This window comes from Diadema antillarum, unplaced genomic scaffold, assembly GCF_040938485.1.
Source record: "Diadema antillarum isolate AM-2024a unplaced genomic scaffold, OU_Dant_1.0 seq00000082_RagTag, whole genome shotgun sequence".
In the NCBI taxonomy this organism is placed as follows: domain Eukaryota; kingdom Metazoa; phylum Echinodermata; class Echinoidea; order Diadematoida; family Diadematidae; genus Diadema; species Diadema antillarum.
The window spans coordinates 250,892-266,518 of NW_027271175.1; the positions used below are offsets into that span (position 1 = coordinate 250,892).

At 38.8% G+C, this 15,627-nt stretch overlaps 1 protein-coding gene across 1 annotated transcript; it reads right to left on the reverse strand.

Annotated features, from left to right (window-relative positions):
* On the reverse strand, positions 1-5,245 carry LOC139726282 (cytochrome P450 2J6-like). Its single transcript, XM_071637351.1, has 5 exons — positions 4,786-5,245; positions 3,411-4,057; positions 1,608-1,746; positions 648-854; positions 1-230 (listed from the first exon to the last, which is right to left on the reverse strand). Exons 1-5 carry the CDS (start codon positions 5,243-5,245, stop codon positions 1-3), a joined length of 1,683 nt encoding a protein of 560 aa, XP_071493452.1.
* Between the last annotated feature and the right edge of the window lie 10,382 nt (positions 5,246-15,627).

Genomic DNA, 15,627 nt, shown 5'->3' on the forward strand with positions numbered 1-15,627 from the left:
TCATCGTTGCCTGACGGGCTCCTGATCGCCTTCCCCGATGATCACGGCTATGTCTCTTTTCTCAGCACGCAGTTCGTACGGAAACGGAGAGCGACTCAGGCCGAAATGCGAGTTCAGACTGACCGAGTCAGGACCGTTGGGGGCGCTAAAGTTGAATTGATGCAACAGGTGTGTGAAGAAGATGAACCGTTCGCTTTGGGCGAGCTGCTCCCCGACACACGCGCGTCGTCCTGGTGAGAGCAGAGACGAAAGAAAGGATGATACGCGATAATAATCGTGCATATCACTTCAACAGCTTCTTTAACTGCTGCTGCTCCTTATTTTATCGCTTCTTGGGACCATTGTTACTACTACGATGACAATTACAATCTTTGCAACATCACTATCGTAGCTTCGTCTGTTAGTTCTACCATTACTACTGATGCTACTTGATCGATTCTTCCTTGTTCTACCAGAGAATTTTCTGTTGCTGTATTCATACATTCTAAACACAGAAAATATAGATTAAAAGAAAAGATTTTTCTCAAGACAATCATACATAAACATTACATTCTATTTTGATAACAAACAAACAAAACAAAGCATCTTATCAATAAAAGAAAGCACAAAACCAATAATAAGAAAAAAAACCCAAGAAAATAACTCACCAACGCCAAACTGACTGTGTGTTCTGTCCACCAAGCTCTTGATAATGTATCCATCTTCATCTAGAAACCGACACGGGTCAAAGGTGTCCGGGTTGGGAAAGACTTCTGGGTCATACAAGATGGCGTAGTGATTGGCGACCATAACAGTGCCCTTTGGTACGTCATACCCTCGGAAAGTAGTATCGGTCACGGCTCCGTGTGGAACGCCTGAACCCAGAGAGAATATACAACGAGAAAACTCAAGACTGTGACCGTTTAGAGTTAGGTAATCAACGTTGGCCACTCATAATCATGCAGTTTGGTTGTTTCAAAGGGACAATAACCTAGGATGCCTTCGAGCAGGGAGGTCGAGACGATTCTCCCTACACAGTTGATACAGGCTATGGCCAGGGAGGTGGGGCACCTCCCTGATGCTATGGCAGAACTGGGTCCGGCCAGCAATGGCTTACAATTAGTTAGGTCTTCTTTTTCTTTTCTTTTTTTTTTTCTAATTTCTTCTCTTCTTCTGTTCTTTTCCTTTTCCTTGTTTAACTCCCAGTTTTCATCTGTTTCGCTCATCCTCGTATTAAAGTATAATCAACGGCTCGCCATCATTACTGTCGTCTTAATATCACCACTGTAATTTTCCTTCGTGTGCTACCTTTTTTATCCTCCGATTCCTCTCTGTTTTATGTCCGTATACTTTCTGTTCTTAACTAATTTTCTCTTTACCGCATCGACGAGATAAACTGTACACAATTTCTCCCGTTGGATGCCCCATATTTCATCAATTAATATCTTCTTCATGTTGTTGTTGATATTATTATTATAATTATTATTATTATTATTACCACTATCATCATTAGGGCCTATTACCACTATCACCATTAGGGCCTATTATCATTAGTCTCAAATCACCTGTTACTAATGTACACTTTAAGTTGTATTCACATGCAGCTCTTCAAGAAAGCCGAGGCTTACCGAAAGGACCTCCGGCGGCAAATCGGAGAGTCTCGGCCAGAAAGGCGTTGACGAAAGGTAACGACGACCGGTCGGACTGACGAGGCAGTCGATGACGACCAACGACCCTGTCCAGTTCCTCCTGGACTCGTAGCTGATACTGCACGATTTAAGACGACAACAACAACGGAGAGAAAAGCATTACTTAGAGGACAAGTCCTCTTCTGTAAAAAGGTGATTTCTTGTTGGAGTCTGCGACCTCAACAAAAGGTACCACCCCCCCCCCCCTCACACACACAGTAGCTTACATGGTTCCTGCTTGCTTTCGTCACATTGTATTGTAGTGACTTTTATGGTTCTACTCTGATCAGCTTTGTGTACATCATTGCATGTATCAGGGCATGTATGGATGAATCAAATTAACATGGATTTCGTAAGTATGGTGTATCATTGCGGTTTGATACACCGTTACTTTTCTATCTGTGTTTATGTTATCCATAGTAACTCTTGGCTATTTTCCAAGAGTCCAGACTAATCAGTCTTATTTAGTCTCGCAAAGAATGTAGCAAATATATTTGTGTACATTTCCCCTTCTTATCACTATTCCGTGTGAACAAGAGATTAACGGTTCTGGAGTACCCTGATGGTGTCCATTTTGTAACCCCTCCCTATACCCCGCCCGAAAAGGACATCTGATAGGGATTTGGACAAATACGTCACAAAAAGATAACACAATCGATTAGCCTAATTCGCGGTTTTAAATATAGAAACGATCCCAGAAATAGACCAAAGACTGGCTAAAAATATGGTCAGAATGCTTAAATATAGCAAACGAAGATAGCAGACCATGCAGTGGTTATATCTGGCGCCACCCCACCCACACGAGCAACTCGTTTGATGGCAGTTTGATAAACTTATTCAGGTTAATCGCTGTCTCTGATGAAATCCCAAAGATAATAGTTCCGTGTTTTTTTATTTATTTCTTTTGTATTTGCAATTTCTTTCGTGCATGGATAAAGACGAGAAGTTGTTTTCCTCTCTGTATTTTTAAAGCGTATACAGAAAACGTGGGTGCAACGTGATGAGTGACGTCAATTGAACATAATATGTAACTCACACATAATCTAAAAATCGAGAATTACCGGGAAATTCATCAGTCACAGGCAAGAATTACGTGACACTGAGATTATCACTCAGTCTTGGCAAGAGCAAATAAGCCTGTGATTCTTTCCCCTGACACAGATCTGCATCATACGGTTTGAATCCAGTAAAGATTGAGATACGTGGAAGCATATGTCATGCATTAATCGTCTGCGTTATTCGCCATTCTTTCATCTGTTTATCTATATTTGTAGTCCCTGCCTGGAGAGTATAATCGTCAGTAACATAATTGGCATATTAATCAATTTCATAACGCAAAGGTATCTGACATAATTGTAATGACCTTGTTGTATTACAGACCTACTATTTATGATGATGACGATGATGCCATGATGATTATAACTTTTCATCACCAGAAACATCAGTTTTTATGCCATTATTACTTCTTGTATAGGCCTACTTGTAACACTAAGTAATGTACGCAGCAATGTGTTTGTTTGTTTTTTACTCAACAATGTATTGTGTTTTTTCATGTATTTATTTTGAATATGGAATCGGCAATAAAAGATTATGAAAAAAAAACAGAAATAGTTTTAGCAGCAAGTGATAGCAATGGGATAACAGTTGCAGCAAAAGAAAAGAAAATACAGTTAATTCCGCAATGCTTTAACGTAATGTGATAATTCCTAACATCGATTAATGAAAATCGTCACTCCACCCTACCTTCGGGTATTTGATGGTAAGTATCATCAGCCAGTACATGCTACAAGCCGTCGTGTCGGTGCCGGCGGCGAAGATGTCACCGATCAGCGAGGGCAGGTACTCCTCCTTGAAACCCGTCACTACTTTCTCACCAGCTCTCACTTTCTCCTCGTTTTCCCGCGTTTCTTTCAGGAAGAAATCTATCATATCGCGACAGTCGTCTGGGTTGAACACTTTCTTGTGCACGTCTCTCTCGTGCGCGAATAATCCGCGCTCTAGTTTCCGCGCGAGGTCGTCTAGTTTGTGGCAGGCGCTGAAAGGCACGTACTTCATGAACCAGAAGTAGTTCGTGGCGCCGGCAACGTCGGCGTGCTCGAATACCCGCTCCAGAGCGTTGATGAACTGCTCGAACTTGCAGTCGTCGTAATCGAAGCGTTTGCCAAACGTAAGGCCGCAGATGATGTTGGACACAGCCTTGGTCATCAGAAGTTTGGGGTCAAAGTTCTTTCCGCTGGTAGCCGCCACAGCATCGGCTAGAATGGAAGCCTCGGTGAGGATGCGATCCTCCAAACTGTTTCCCGCTCGTCCCATTCCCTGATTTCGGAGCAGCTTGAGCAGAAAGCGACGCTGCTCCTTCCATTGGTTGTCATAGTGACAGCAGGCAACTCCTGAAGAATGCAAGATAGAGACGCATCGTGTGATTCGACCAACAATTATTAATTCCTTGCACTTTCAGCGTCATTCAGTGAGAGCAAATTAATTTTTGCACCGCAAAGTGAGCAATAACAAACAAACCCAGACCAAAAAGCACATCAGAATATAGAGCGTATCGTTGGTAACATTCTATTGATGGACAGATAGGGAGAAGACCTATCTTTGCGATGCTCTACTGATTTTGGGGGGATTCCGTGAAATGCAATGTTTAGGATGACTGACGCACGTGACATTTCTATCTAAAGAATACGTCGGTATAATAATTGGTTGATACTAGGAGAGAACAAAGAAAGAATAAGAGGCAGAAGAAGAATAAGAAAAAGTCAAAAGGGAAGCATAAACGCAGACGAACAAAGAATTAAAACTAAGCTTGTACCGTGTATCACCCAAAAGTGTTTACGAGGTTGCATAGTACCCATTAAATGTATTCTGTGGTCAGTGCTTTTTGAGTAAGCTCAACTAATTTACCTCTAACACTTTACTTGAGGAGTAATGGAATGACACAAGTGAGAATGAAACTCCCATTCATTTTAAACAAAACATAAAGTATAGCTCGTCATAACGCGGCAAAGACAAAATAAAGAGAATGATTTGTGGAAATCATTCCACTTACTGATACCAAATCATAGATAAAGACCACAATCGAAAATTCATTTCAGATAACGATCCCGGGCTCACTTACCTCGGCCTTGCCCGTATATTTCGAGAGACGTCAGCCGTGGTCGATCGCTGAATGCATCGCCGGACCTGGCGAAGGCCTCCTTCACGCTCTCGTAGTCATTCAGGAAGATGGCGTGGAAACTGCCCAGCTTACCGTAGAAGACGGGTCCGTACTTTTTGGACAACTCCAGCGCCGACTTGCCCGGGTTCTCAGACCCCAACAGCGGCAGGATACCAAGGAAGGGATAGTTGGTCGGCCCTGGTGGAAGGCGACGACGTCTGCGGCCGTATCTCGACTTCGCGAGCCGTTGATACGAAGCAAATGCGACGAGAACGATGCTGGCGGCAACGAGCACGACGGTGTTACGTCTGGCATGTCTGGCTCTCGATGTCAGATGGAGCAAGAAACGGAGCACGGACACGATACCGGCCGACCGGGCAAGACTAGGTTGACCGTGAGCGAGAACTTTCCCAACGTCCATTTTGATATCCACTTACAGGACTTCTTAACACGAAGAAAAATATTTTTAATCGGATTCTATATACACATTAAAATATGTACCTCGAAATCTTCACAGGCAGAAATAATTGACTTATAGTGTTGTTAGGAACCAAATGAGCTCGCGAAGAAATGAGGTCTTTTGAATGTAAGCCTCATTAAATACGAATCGCACCAGCTCAAGTAAACTGAATACCACTCAAGTTTCTTGCCTTTTTTTCCCCCTTCATATTTCTCAAGAACCCTCTTTTTATACTTGCATAAGGCTTAAAGCTAGGATGTATCACCGGTCCGCTCTTGACCGCTGATAACAGGTTCCTACGTTTGCTTTGCGTGCCGTAACACATTGTTTGCTCTTCCGGTATAAAGACGCATTCGTCCCTCTTCTGTCCTTTCCTGGTAAGATTACTATAAATCACGAGACACATGTAGGCCTATATAGAATCACGATGATTGGACGAGCTTTGAGAGGATTGCGCTTGTAATGCATCGATCATCTCATCATGACGCAACAAGTTATTGTTTAATGTCATTCCTGCTCCTGTTAAATTTCAGGACATGGATAGAAAAGGGGAGAAGAAGATGAAGGAGAAGTTTATTAAAGAGAAAAGAAAGACGAGGAGGAGGCGGAAAATGAAGAGGAAAGAAGAAGAAAGAAGAAGACCAGGAGGAGAAGGAGGACGAGGAGTTGTAATCCCCGATTCCAAGCTTACTGGTCATGCCGACAATAAAAGTTTTCAACGATGAAATCTAGACTTTTGCCAACCCTATTAAATCTCAAATAACAGACAAAACATTTCCGATATCAGGACTGTCTCTATGTGGTCTCTGACTGTGGAAAATGATGACGGTATACTTGCGCAGAATGGTTGTCACTGGGCATGTGTTTGCGAAGATCAAAGACTGTTCTTCATAATTATAGATTATACAGTACACGGACCTGTTAAAGAACCGTTTTCACCCGATATCAAAAGAAACATTCATACTGAGTACATAAAATTTATTACAGTCAACTCCGATATCACAAAGATTGAAAACAACCACAGCCAATTTTGTCTCTTGTGCATATTCAACATTATTTCTCGAAACTGAGCGGGACTGTTGGTAACCCCGTTCTGTGGCTTTGTTAAAGACCATCTCACACTATAAAGTTATCACTTTCGGTCGCACGACTGACGTACTTTGGATCCGATATAAATCACGATAGCTTCGGAATAAACATGCTTGTTTATTTCAGATCCTCAGTCGCTTAGTCGTGCGACCGTAAGTCTCAGAGTGTGCGGTGGCCTTAAAGGGATAATATAGTTTTGGTTGAGACCTAATTTCAGGTTTCTAACATTGTTTTTTTTTTTTTTGGTGAGATAATGATAAACCTCTAATGAAATATGAAAGAGCATGTAACATGAGGAATTCAACGTTTATTTGATGAAAATTGGCTTTGAAATATCAAAAAAAAAAAGAGCAATTCTGATAAAGTGTGGGACCCACACTTTATTACGATCGGCTTGTTTTACTTTGGGTTTGGATGTTTCAGTCATTCCAAACCCGATATTCATCAAATAAACTTTGAATTCCTTTAAAAATGGTATGTTCTGTGCTATTATCATAAAGTTTTTTTTTTCTCGGTATCTCGTCAAAAGTTAAAAGCCCAATTCTCATCTCCACCAATAATGTACCATCCCTTTAATTATATTTTGCATCTTCTTTTAAGAGTGAATTTTGTTGATATTCATCACTGAGGACATAATGACGAACTATACGACCAACAGATTGTCACTGTCCACATGTCACTGTTACATACAGTGGAATATTCAGAATCAACTTTGCAGGCAGTATGTGTAGTTTTGTCGGGCAATCCTCGAGCAAGCATCCTTGTTGTTACTAGGAACCCCCTTTGCTGTATTAACGATATTCAAAATGACCTTCAAAAAGGTGATTGAACAGGTTTATTGACGAGAAATAATATATTGACGCCCTTCATCAGTTAATTGGCCCTGAACTAATCTGACAAGGTCAATCTAAATGTGGAACTTTGTGTTCACAGCAGCTATATCACGTACATAGGTGAATATAAACAGGATCTGGTCTGATAAGAGATATGGGCAAATGATGGAATAGGAACTTATAAAAGATGCACCTACTTCCGGATGTGACGGAGATGCAAATCATCTGTAGATAGCAGAGTGACTCTTGCGGTCAGTTCCGGTCATAATGGTGATGATAATGACAATCGATAAAAACTTTTGTCATTACGCTTGGTAAAATCACTTACAGGTACTCGCCAGTTTTGACAGGTTGGTTTTATTACTCTCTAAAAAAAAATCGAGTGAAAATTTTCACTCTAGAAAGAGTAAATAAAAGAGTGAATTTTGAGTGAAAATGCTCATTTTCACTCATTTTGGAGAGACGTCAGGGATCACTCGAAGATTTTGGAGTGATCCCTGACGTCACTCCAAAATGAGTGAAAATGAACATTTTCGCTCAAAATTCACTCTTTTTTGTATTCACTCTTTTAAGAGTGAATATTTTCACTCGATTTTTTTTAGAGAGTACCATAATGTAGGCCTAATTGTTTAAGGGCGTGTCTCGCTGGAGGAGACTTCGATGCGACTGATCAGGCGCCGTGACTCGTGCAACTCGAAAGACCATAAACTGACTTGTGCTCTCACCATTAAAGAAAGCGACTCCGGAAGTTGCGGACGTTAGAGAAGTCGGCGCGACGTCTCCAAGACGTCTTTGTCAGTCGAGGAGACGTCTTCACATCGTCTCCGGTAGGTTGCCGATTGATGATGAATCTGATCGTGATAGATACATCCACCGCTCGTACGATTAAATGCACACCAAGATACTATACAGTATGTCCCCAAAAAAATTACAACGGGGCCCTTCGCAATGATATCTTTAAAAATAGTGAATCAATCTAAATACAAATTCAGGGTATGAAACTATAACTCATTGCCCACATCTTACAGAAAACCCCATTTGATTTGCTTCAGTGGTCAAAGAGAAATACGGAATTTTGTAGAGGATGTCGGGAATCTCTTCTGTCCAAGTTCTGTCTATTATTCAGACACAAGATCATCGAAGTGCTAAACTCGGAAAAATCCGATTCATGACATGCTTTACAACAATCCACATTTCTCTGTGACCGCTTGACCAAATCGAATGGGGATTTCTGCAAAATAAAGCTAAAATGTTATATTTTAATGCCCTGAAGTAGCATTTAGAAAATGTAATCATATAGGGCGTTGTCAATGCAAAAATCTGATTGTAATTATTTTGGGGACATCCTGCAGTAAGTCGCCCCAAAAATTACAATCAGATTTTCGAACTGATAACACCCAATATAATCAACCTGTCTAAGTGCTACTTCAGGGTCTTGAAATATGACATCTTAGCTCTATTTTGCAGAAAATCCCATTCAATTAGGTTAAGCGGTCACAGAGAAATGTTGATTGTTGTAAAGCATGTCATGAATCGGATTCTTCCGAGTTTAGCACTTCGATGATCTTGTGTGTGAATAATAGACAGAACTTGGACAGAAGCGATTCCCGACATCCTCTACAAAATTCCGTATTTCTCTTTGACCACTGAAGCAAATCGAATGAGGTTTTCTGTAAGATGTGGGCAATGAGTTATAGTTTCATACCCTGAATTTGTATTTAGATTGATTCACTACTTTTAAAGATATCATTGCGGAGGGCCCCGTTGTAATTTTTTTGGGACATACTGCAGTGGACTCCCGTTATAACGAACACGGTTAAGAAATTCCGGTTACAACATTGTCTGTTCCATGTTTTTTATTGCATATTTGTTCGGTTATAACGAAATTTCGATATAACGAAAGAAAACTGCCGGTCCCGATATGACTATAACGGGAGTCTACTGAACAATGCAGGGCACTAAACAATGAAGCAGAAAAAAAAAATCCGCTTCATTGTATCGAAATACATTGCACCGTTCATTGCATATTGAAGTGTTGCCCTTGTTGTCCTATGCTCTCTCCTCCTGTTTTTGCCATGTAGTTTTTTTTTTGTCTTACGTTGTTTTGAAAGATCTAATCCCCGTTGCATAAATTAAAAATGCGATGAAATCAAACATCACAAGAGATCAGATTATCAAACGCAAGATCTTAGTCAAACATAAATCTCGTTGCATAAACGGGGATTCGGATCAAACACAAAGTTTTGTTTGACGGTGAAGATTTGCGTTTGACTCCTTGAAATTGCGTTTAGACAACAGGGCTTTGCCATGTTCGGTCTGTGTGTGTGTGTGTGTGTGTGTCTCCCTCTCTCTCTCTATTTCTCTCTGTTTTGTTGTTGTTGTTGTTGTTCAAGTTCAAGTTCATGTTCAAGTTTGTATAACATTTATTTTCCATCTTTTCTTCATGTAGGAAATCACATGCATGAAATTATTGTACAGGAAGGCAGAACCTCAAAAAAGCAAAGCTTGTGGTGAGCTGCCTTACAAAATACATTACATCACAAACACACACACAAAAAAAAAAACAAAACAAACAAACAATGAAAACATGATAATAGTTCCCATGTTGTTGTTGTTAGTTTGAATACTATATAAGTAACGTGCCAAACCACCATGTCCATTCTCGCAGCCTCTTTCAAGGCGGATTTTCGTTATCGATAGGCACTACAGCAGGTTGTATGATGTAGGAATCAATGCAATGCATGCGTTGTATTTTCTTTGTTTTGGATTGCCTTGTGGGGACCCTACATTGATGTAATACATGCATGTATTACAGGTATCAGATTTTAAAACCGAGAGCGACTAAATGTGTTCATCTTCATCGCTTTAAGTAGCACATTCTCTCTCATAGAAACACTGACACTCTCCATGTAGTTACCAACGAATGTAATACCAGCTGACCAGGAAATAATATGGATTAAGATTAATCTTTAAGGTGTATGTGTTTATCCCCTAAACACTCATCTCTACTCAGAAAATACGCACACACACCAGGCACAAGTTACAACATAAATGCATATTTATGCACATGTATATGTGAACTCCTATACCGCCACATTGCCACTCTGTGCGCAACTTTCAGAAAAAGGTCACATGTTTACAAAACAGCATTCCACGAACAAACGACGTTGTACTTTTCAAATGTCGATTATCAAAAATTCAGCTTTATCTCACGAAAGCACATTCTGTTACAGCATTGAGATGAAACATTTCATATAATAAAGATTTCCGAAATCAACACATTCAACATGATATCTTAAAAGCACATAAGTGTTCCATTTTCTTGGAGACAAACATTTACACGAATTCTCCAAATCGTTGTCATTGCACGGTTTCATAGTCAGGAGCTGGAATAAACGCAATTTCATAACTTTATCACATTCAGCGTTCAATTTGTATAAAAATGTTCTTGTGTATAACAATATTTCCTTTTAGTTCTGGACTTCATAATTCTGAAACTAAAATCGCCTCACTGTCGGCAAAACATTTACAGCGAGATTCTCAAATTTTACTACATTAAAGTTAGAACATAAAAGCAGGAATTAAATTACAGTTTATGCAACCGCACATAGTGTGCAAGCATCTAATATTGTCTTAGTGAAGCACACATTCTTGCAAAAGGGGGAAATTAAGGTTCCTAGAATTGACGTCACTTTTTGTCAAGTATCCAGCGTATGATGTAGCGGGCGCATTATGTACAGGTATTCAAAGTGAGCATAGAATTTGTGCGGGGAAAAAGACAAATTTCATGGAAACTGAAGGCTTCAATTACTGCGGCCAAATGTCCCGCTGCGTACAAAGTTTTGATCAAGACGTGCATATAGACCATGGAAACAAGTATTCATTACATGAACTCTTACCGTTATTTCACACAAGAAATCAAATTATTGAAACTAGATAACCATTTGAGCACTAACGCTTCTGATTCTGTGTTTTGCAAGCTAGCAAACTTAATGAGAATCCCGTCTCAATACTGCAACAAGTGCAAAGTTTACGAAATTATTTGAATGACAATGGGTTGATTATATTTAAGTCATTACAGTAACCCATGAAGTCGTCCTTTAATTTCCCGTGCATAATTTAACATTACTGAGAACCATTTAAAAAAAAAAAACCTAAACAGCATACAAATTAATCACTTCAGTATTCAAGAACAAATTCGCAACCGCCATCCTCCATAACAATATAAAGAGTTTAATTGCAAAACGGGTTAAACGTCATTTCTAAACATTTTAAAGTCCATAATCTACATCAAAATAAAACTTTTGTAGTGATCCCTCACTTGTTACATAACGAGGAATATACTGTAGTCATGAATCTATATCCCATAATTATCTTATGATTTTTTAAGCAGCTTTGATAGCAAATATCTCAAATTAACGCGGAGTTAACCCGTTTTGAGACAAAACTCTTCAAATAAAAAACATGTAAAGAGTAGACAGAATCTTAAGTACTTTGACGGTTTCCTTGAATCACTTTACTGTTAATTTACGTTACATATACTGTTGACATTCGCGTATATACTCATACGATAACCTCAAAACGATAATTTTCCTTCGCAATTTTGTGAAAAATATTTCACTCTCTATACACAAGTACATGTTAATCCCGAGATGACTCGCCATACAATGCGGTCGACACGGACTTCTACTAGCTCGTCTATCCACCCTGTCATTTATCAGTATGTATTATAATATTACTTGTACCTTGAAATGTGTCCATATTATGGACACATTTCAAGGTACAAGCATAGTGACTGAAATCAGGTTTTTTTTTTTCAAGGGCCCTCGCGCTGTTGTAAGCGCCGACAACTACGAGCACAGCAAGCCAACATATAAGTACAAAGAACAATATCATGAAAATCAAACGAGATATTTCAAACATGAGGCAAGTGGACAATGACATTAAAGCATTTTTTTTTTCTTCAGGAACGATCGAGGGGAGCCGTCTAATCTACAATTAGACCCTGCCATTCTGAAGTAATGTGGTTTATTCAGGCAAAATTTTCATTCTGATAGTTGACAGTTTGCTATCAAAGAGGTGAGGATTATAGGCTATCTGTACAACAAACTGTTGTACTCCTCAATAGACCGATGCTGTAATGTTCTCAGATTTGTGCATGCTTTGTTCACAAAAATTACCCTTAACAACCACAAGGCTTGCCCGACCTAGCAACAACTAAGCAAATTCCTGCCTATGGAAGTTAACGGAAGGGAGCAGATGTATGAAATGCGTAGTTACTAGGCCGTTGGAAAAGAAACATCCGTAAATTCTAGTAAATTACAGAAACGGTCTATTTATACCATTGACTGCGACAGCTTTAGACAGCCTTGATTTTTCATATCCTACGATCATGATGATGATTATGAGCAGAATTATCAATCATACTAAAGATCAAACAGAAGAATAAGTAATTGGTTTGATGCTCCCCTACACTCCACGACAAGAGCTGACTTTGATATATAGGCCTACTAGCTACCTATTGTATCCCTTGTAAAATTTCCACAAGACTATATGAACGATTACCAGTCTATCATACCAAGAGGTTTCTAAAACAAGCATCTCATTCTTTTTTTTTTATCACATGAGGAAAAACCAATCTCAGAGTAACTGCGGTCTTAAAACCCTCGAAGGTATTGAAGTTAAATAAGTAAAATTAAGTACTGAAGACTTATACACAAAGGTACCCAATGCAAAGGCACCTAGAAATTAAAGCTGTATGCAGAAGATTCTGCCTCTGCATAATCTCATGACCCTATAAAACAACATACACACATTGATGCTCTGCAGACTCAGTCTAGATTAATACCAAATATGGCAAACTTTGCCACTGAGCAGTTTAATGATGTCCAGATGGAAAAAAAAACAACAACATGGAAGAATGTAAAAACTCTGAAAGTAATCTTGTGTCACCATCAAGCTATTGGTTAACATTTACAGTACATCACTTTCATTTTATTCTAACACTCGTGTATCAGGAATAAATTGAGTGTGATAAATCCGGTAAAAAACACATTTACAACTTTTGTTTCACAATCAGTTTTTTTGGCGTTTGTTTGTTTTCAAAAACTTCATTTTCACACACAATAATAGAACCTCTGAAGCTAATACCATTCAAGCGAACACTGTTGAATAACACCTTTTAAAAACAAAATGAAATTTAATGCCCCTGCCACTTTACCCCTTACATTACACATACTGCACAGAACGACATCACATACGTTGGGTCTTCCGAATTCACCTTTGATTTGTCTAAAATAATCTTCTGACACAGAAAGAGGCGGGAAGGCATGGCTGGTTAACTTTAGTCAGTATCATCGGCAACGTTCATGCACATAATGTCTATCAAGTATTTTCAGATAGTGGTGCTGAAAGGGTTAAAATGTTGTAACTCTCCAAGGCATCATGAGATGTATTGTACGGCAAAAGCTCCCTGCAATGTACCAATGTTGCACGCTAACAGAACATAATACAATTGTACATTCAAATTTGCGTTTGAGATAAGACGTTATCTTACAACTACAATGTTAAGCAAGATTCCTATGTCAAATTTAATACTTTGAAATATCATGTTTTTGGTGTCCAAGGAAATGCGCCCCGTAAACTTGATCTGAAATTGACAGGAGCCATCCTGACGCGAATTACTATTTACCTACAAAATTTTTCTGCAAACTGTACAAAGTAATCTTACCCTAAACACATTTATGCCAAAACTCGATATCATTCATTCTTTTTTAATTAATTGTTATCATTTTTAACCTCTCCGCTTTAAGATCAATCCTGTGTGAATATCTTAAATCTATTACCTTCTATCAATTCTACTTTCTGGTGAGTAGAACAATTACTAGTTTTCCACTACAGCACTTATCGATTTCAAATGGAATGTATAGAACACATTTGGAACATAAATACAGGTTGTACTGAACCTTGCTGTTTACACACAATCAGTGGATTTGTAACTCGTCAATTTGTACCCATCAAGATGAAAAGAACTAAAAATTGTGCAGTACATTGTTGGATGGTGATATCTATGAATATCGGTCATTCACAAGTCTTATTACTAAAGGAGCTAGGCATTAATTCATCATATTAGGTTGACAGCCAAGCGAGAATCTGATATACAGCTTATCAGCCAACTGACCTGACATGTACATATTTGCGAGTGTGTGATATTTTCAGTGGCCATGATCTGACTTATTTGATCAACTTTAATCACTAGACAGTGAAATTTGTCCTAATTTGTTTTAGGAAGTCTTTAATTACTGAGCAAGAAACAGAGCTTATCAACAGAAATGCATAGGAAGGATTACCGTCTTCCATGTCCCTTCCAAACTATGAAATGACAAACCACCTTCAATATATATATGTATTTTATTTTCAAAATAGCATCTCAAAATTACCAACATCTGGCAGAAAAAAAAAGAGTGAAATTGCAAAGTATCAGGGTTCTTTTCCAAACAGTCGACTAAACAACTGTTACACTGCAACGAATGACAAGCACAGCTAAATTGAAATCAGAAATTGTCATCTTCTAAACTGTCATTTTGGCATGATTGCCAAATCATCACATGCCTCTGTAGGAGCACATCTAATAGCATATGTTCATATCTTGATTAATTGCAGAGATGATGAAGAGCTAGAAATATTATATTCATCACATCCAGTGCAAAATATGATGTGATTCATTCTTTTTATCTTTTTTTTTACACCTTAGATAACGAATTTGCATTACAACACTCTCCTGTTCATTCATTCATCTGTACTCCATTTCGGTAATGACCTGAAGGTGAAGGTCATTGCCGAAATGGAGTACAGATGAATGAACGAACAGGAGAGTACAGATGAAGGAATGAACAGAAGGAGAGTACAGACAAAGGAATGAATGGATAGACTGACCGACAGACCAAGACACTCTATACCTGATGCATACACAGTGCTGAGACACTCAGCAAACATAAACAAACATAACAAATGAACACAGTGCTGAGACACTCAGCAAACATAAACAAACATAACAAATGAACACAGTGCTGAGACACTCAGCAAACATAAACAAACATAACAAATGAACACAGTGTTGTAACACTCAGCAAACATAAACAAACATAACAAATGAACACAGTGTTGTAACACTCAGCAAACATAAACAAACATAACAAATGAACACAGTGTTGTAACACTCAGCAAACATAAACAAACATAACAAATGAACACAGTGTTGTAACACTCAGCAAACACAAACAAACATAACAAATGAACACAGTGTTGTAACACTCAGCAAACATAAACAAACATAACAAATGAACACAGTGCTGAGACACTCAGCAAACATAAACAAACATAACAAATGAACACAGTGTTGTAACACTCAGCAAACATAAA

Bases quoted from the DNA above. Each gene is read 5' to 3' on its own strand.
- LOC139726282 (XM_071637351.1), bottom strand. From the start codon at position 5,245: ATGGACGTTGGGAAAGTTCTCGCTCACGGTCAACCTAGTCTTGCCCGG. The intron at 1,747-3,410 runs GTAGGGTGGAGT...TAAATCGTGCAG, and splicing joins TTACCATCAAATACCCGAAG to TATCAGCTACGAGTCCAGGA. The intron at 231-647 runs GTGAGTTATTTT...TGCTCTCACCAG, and splicing joins ACACAGTCAGTTTGGCGTTG to GACGACGCGCGTGTGTCGGG.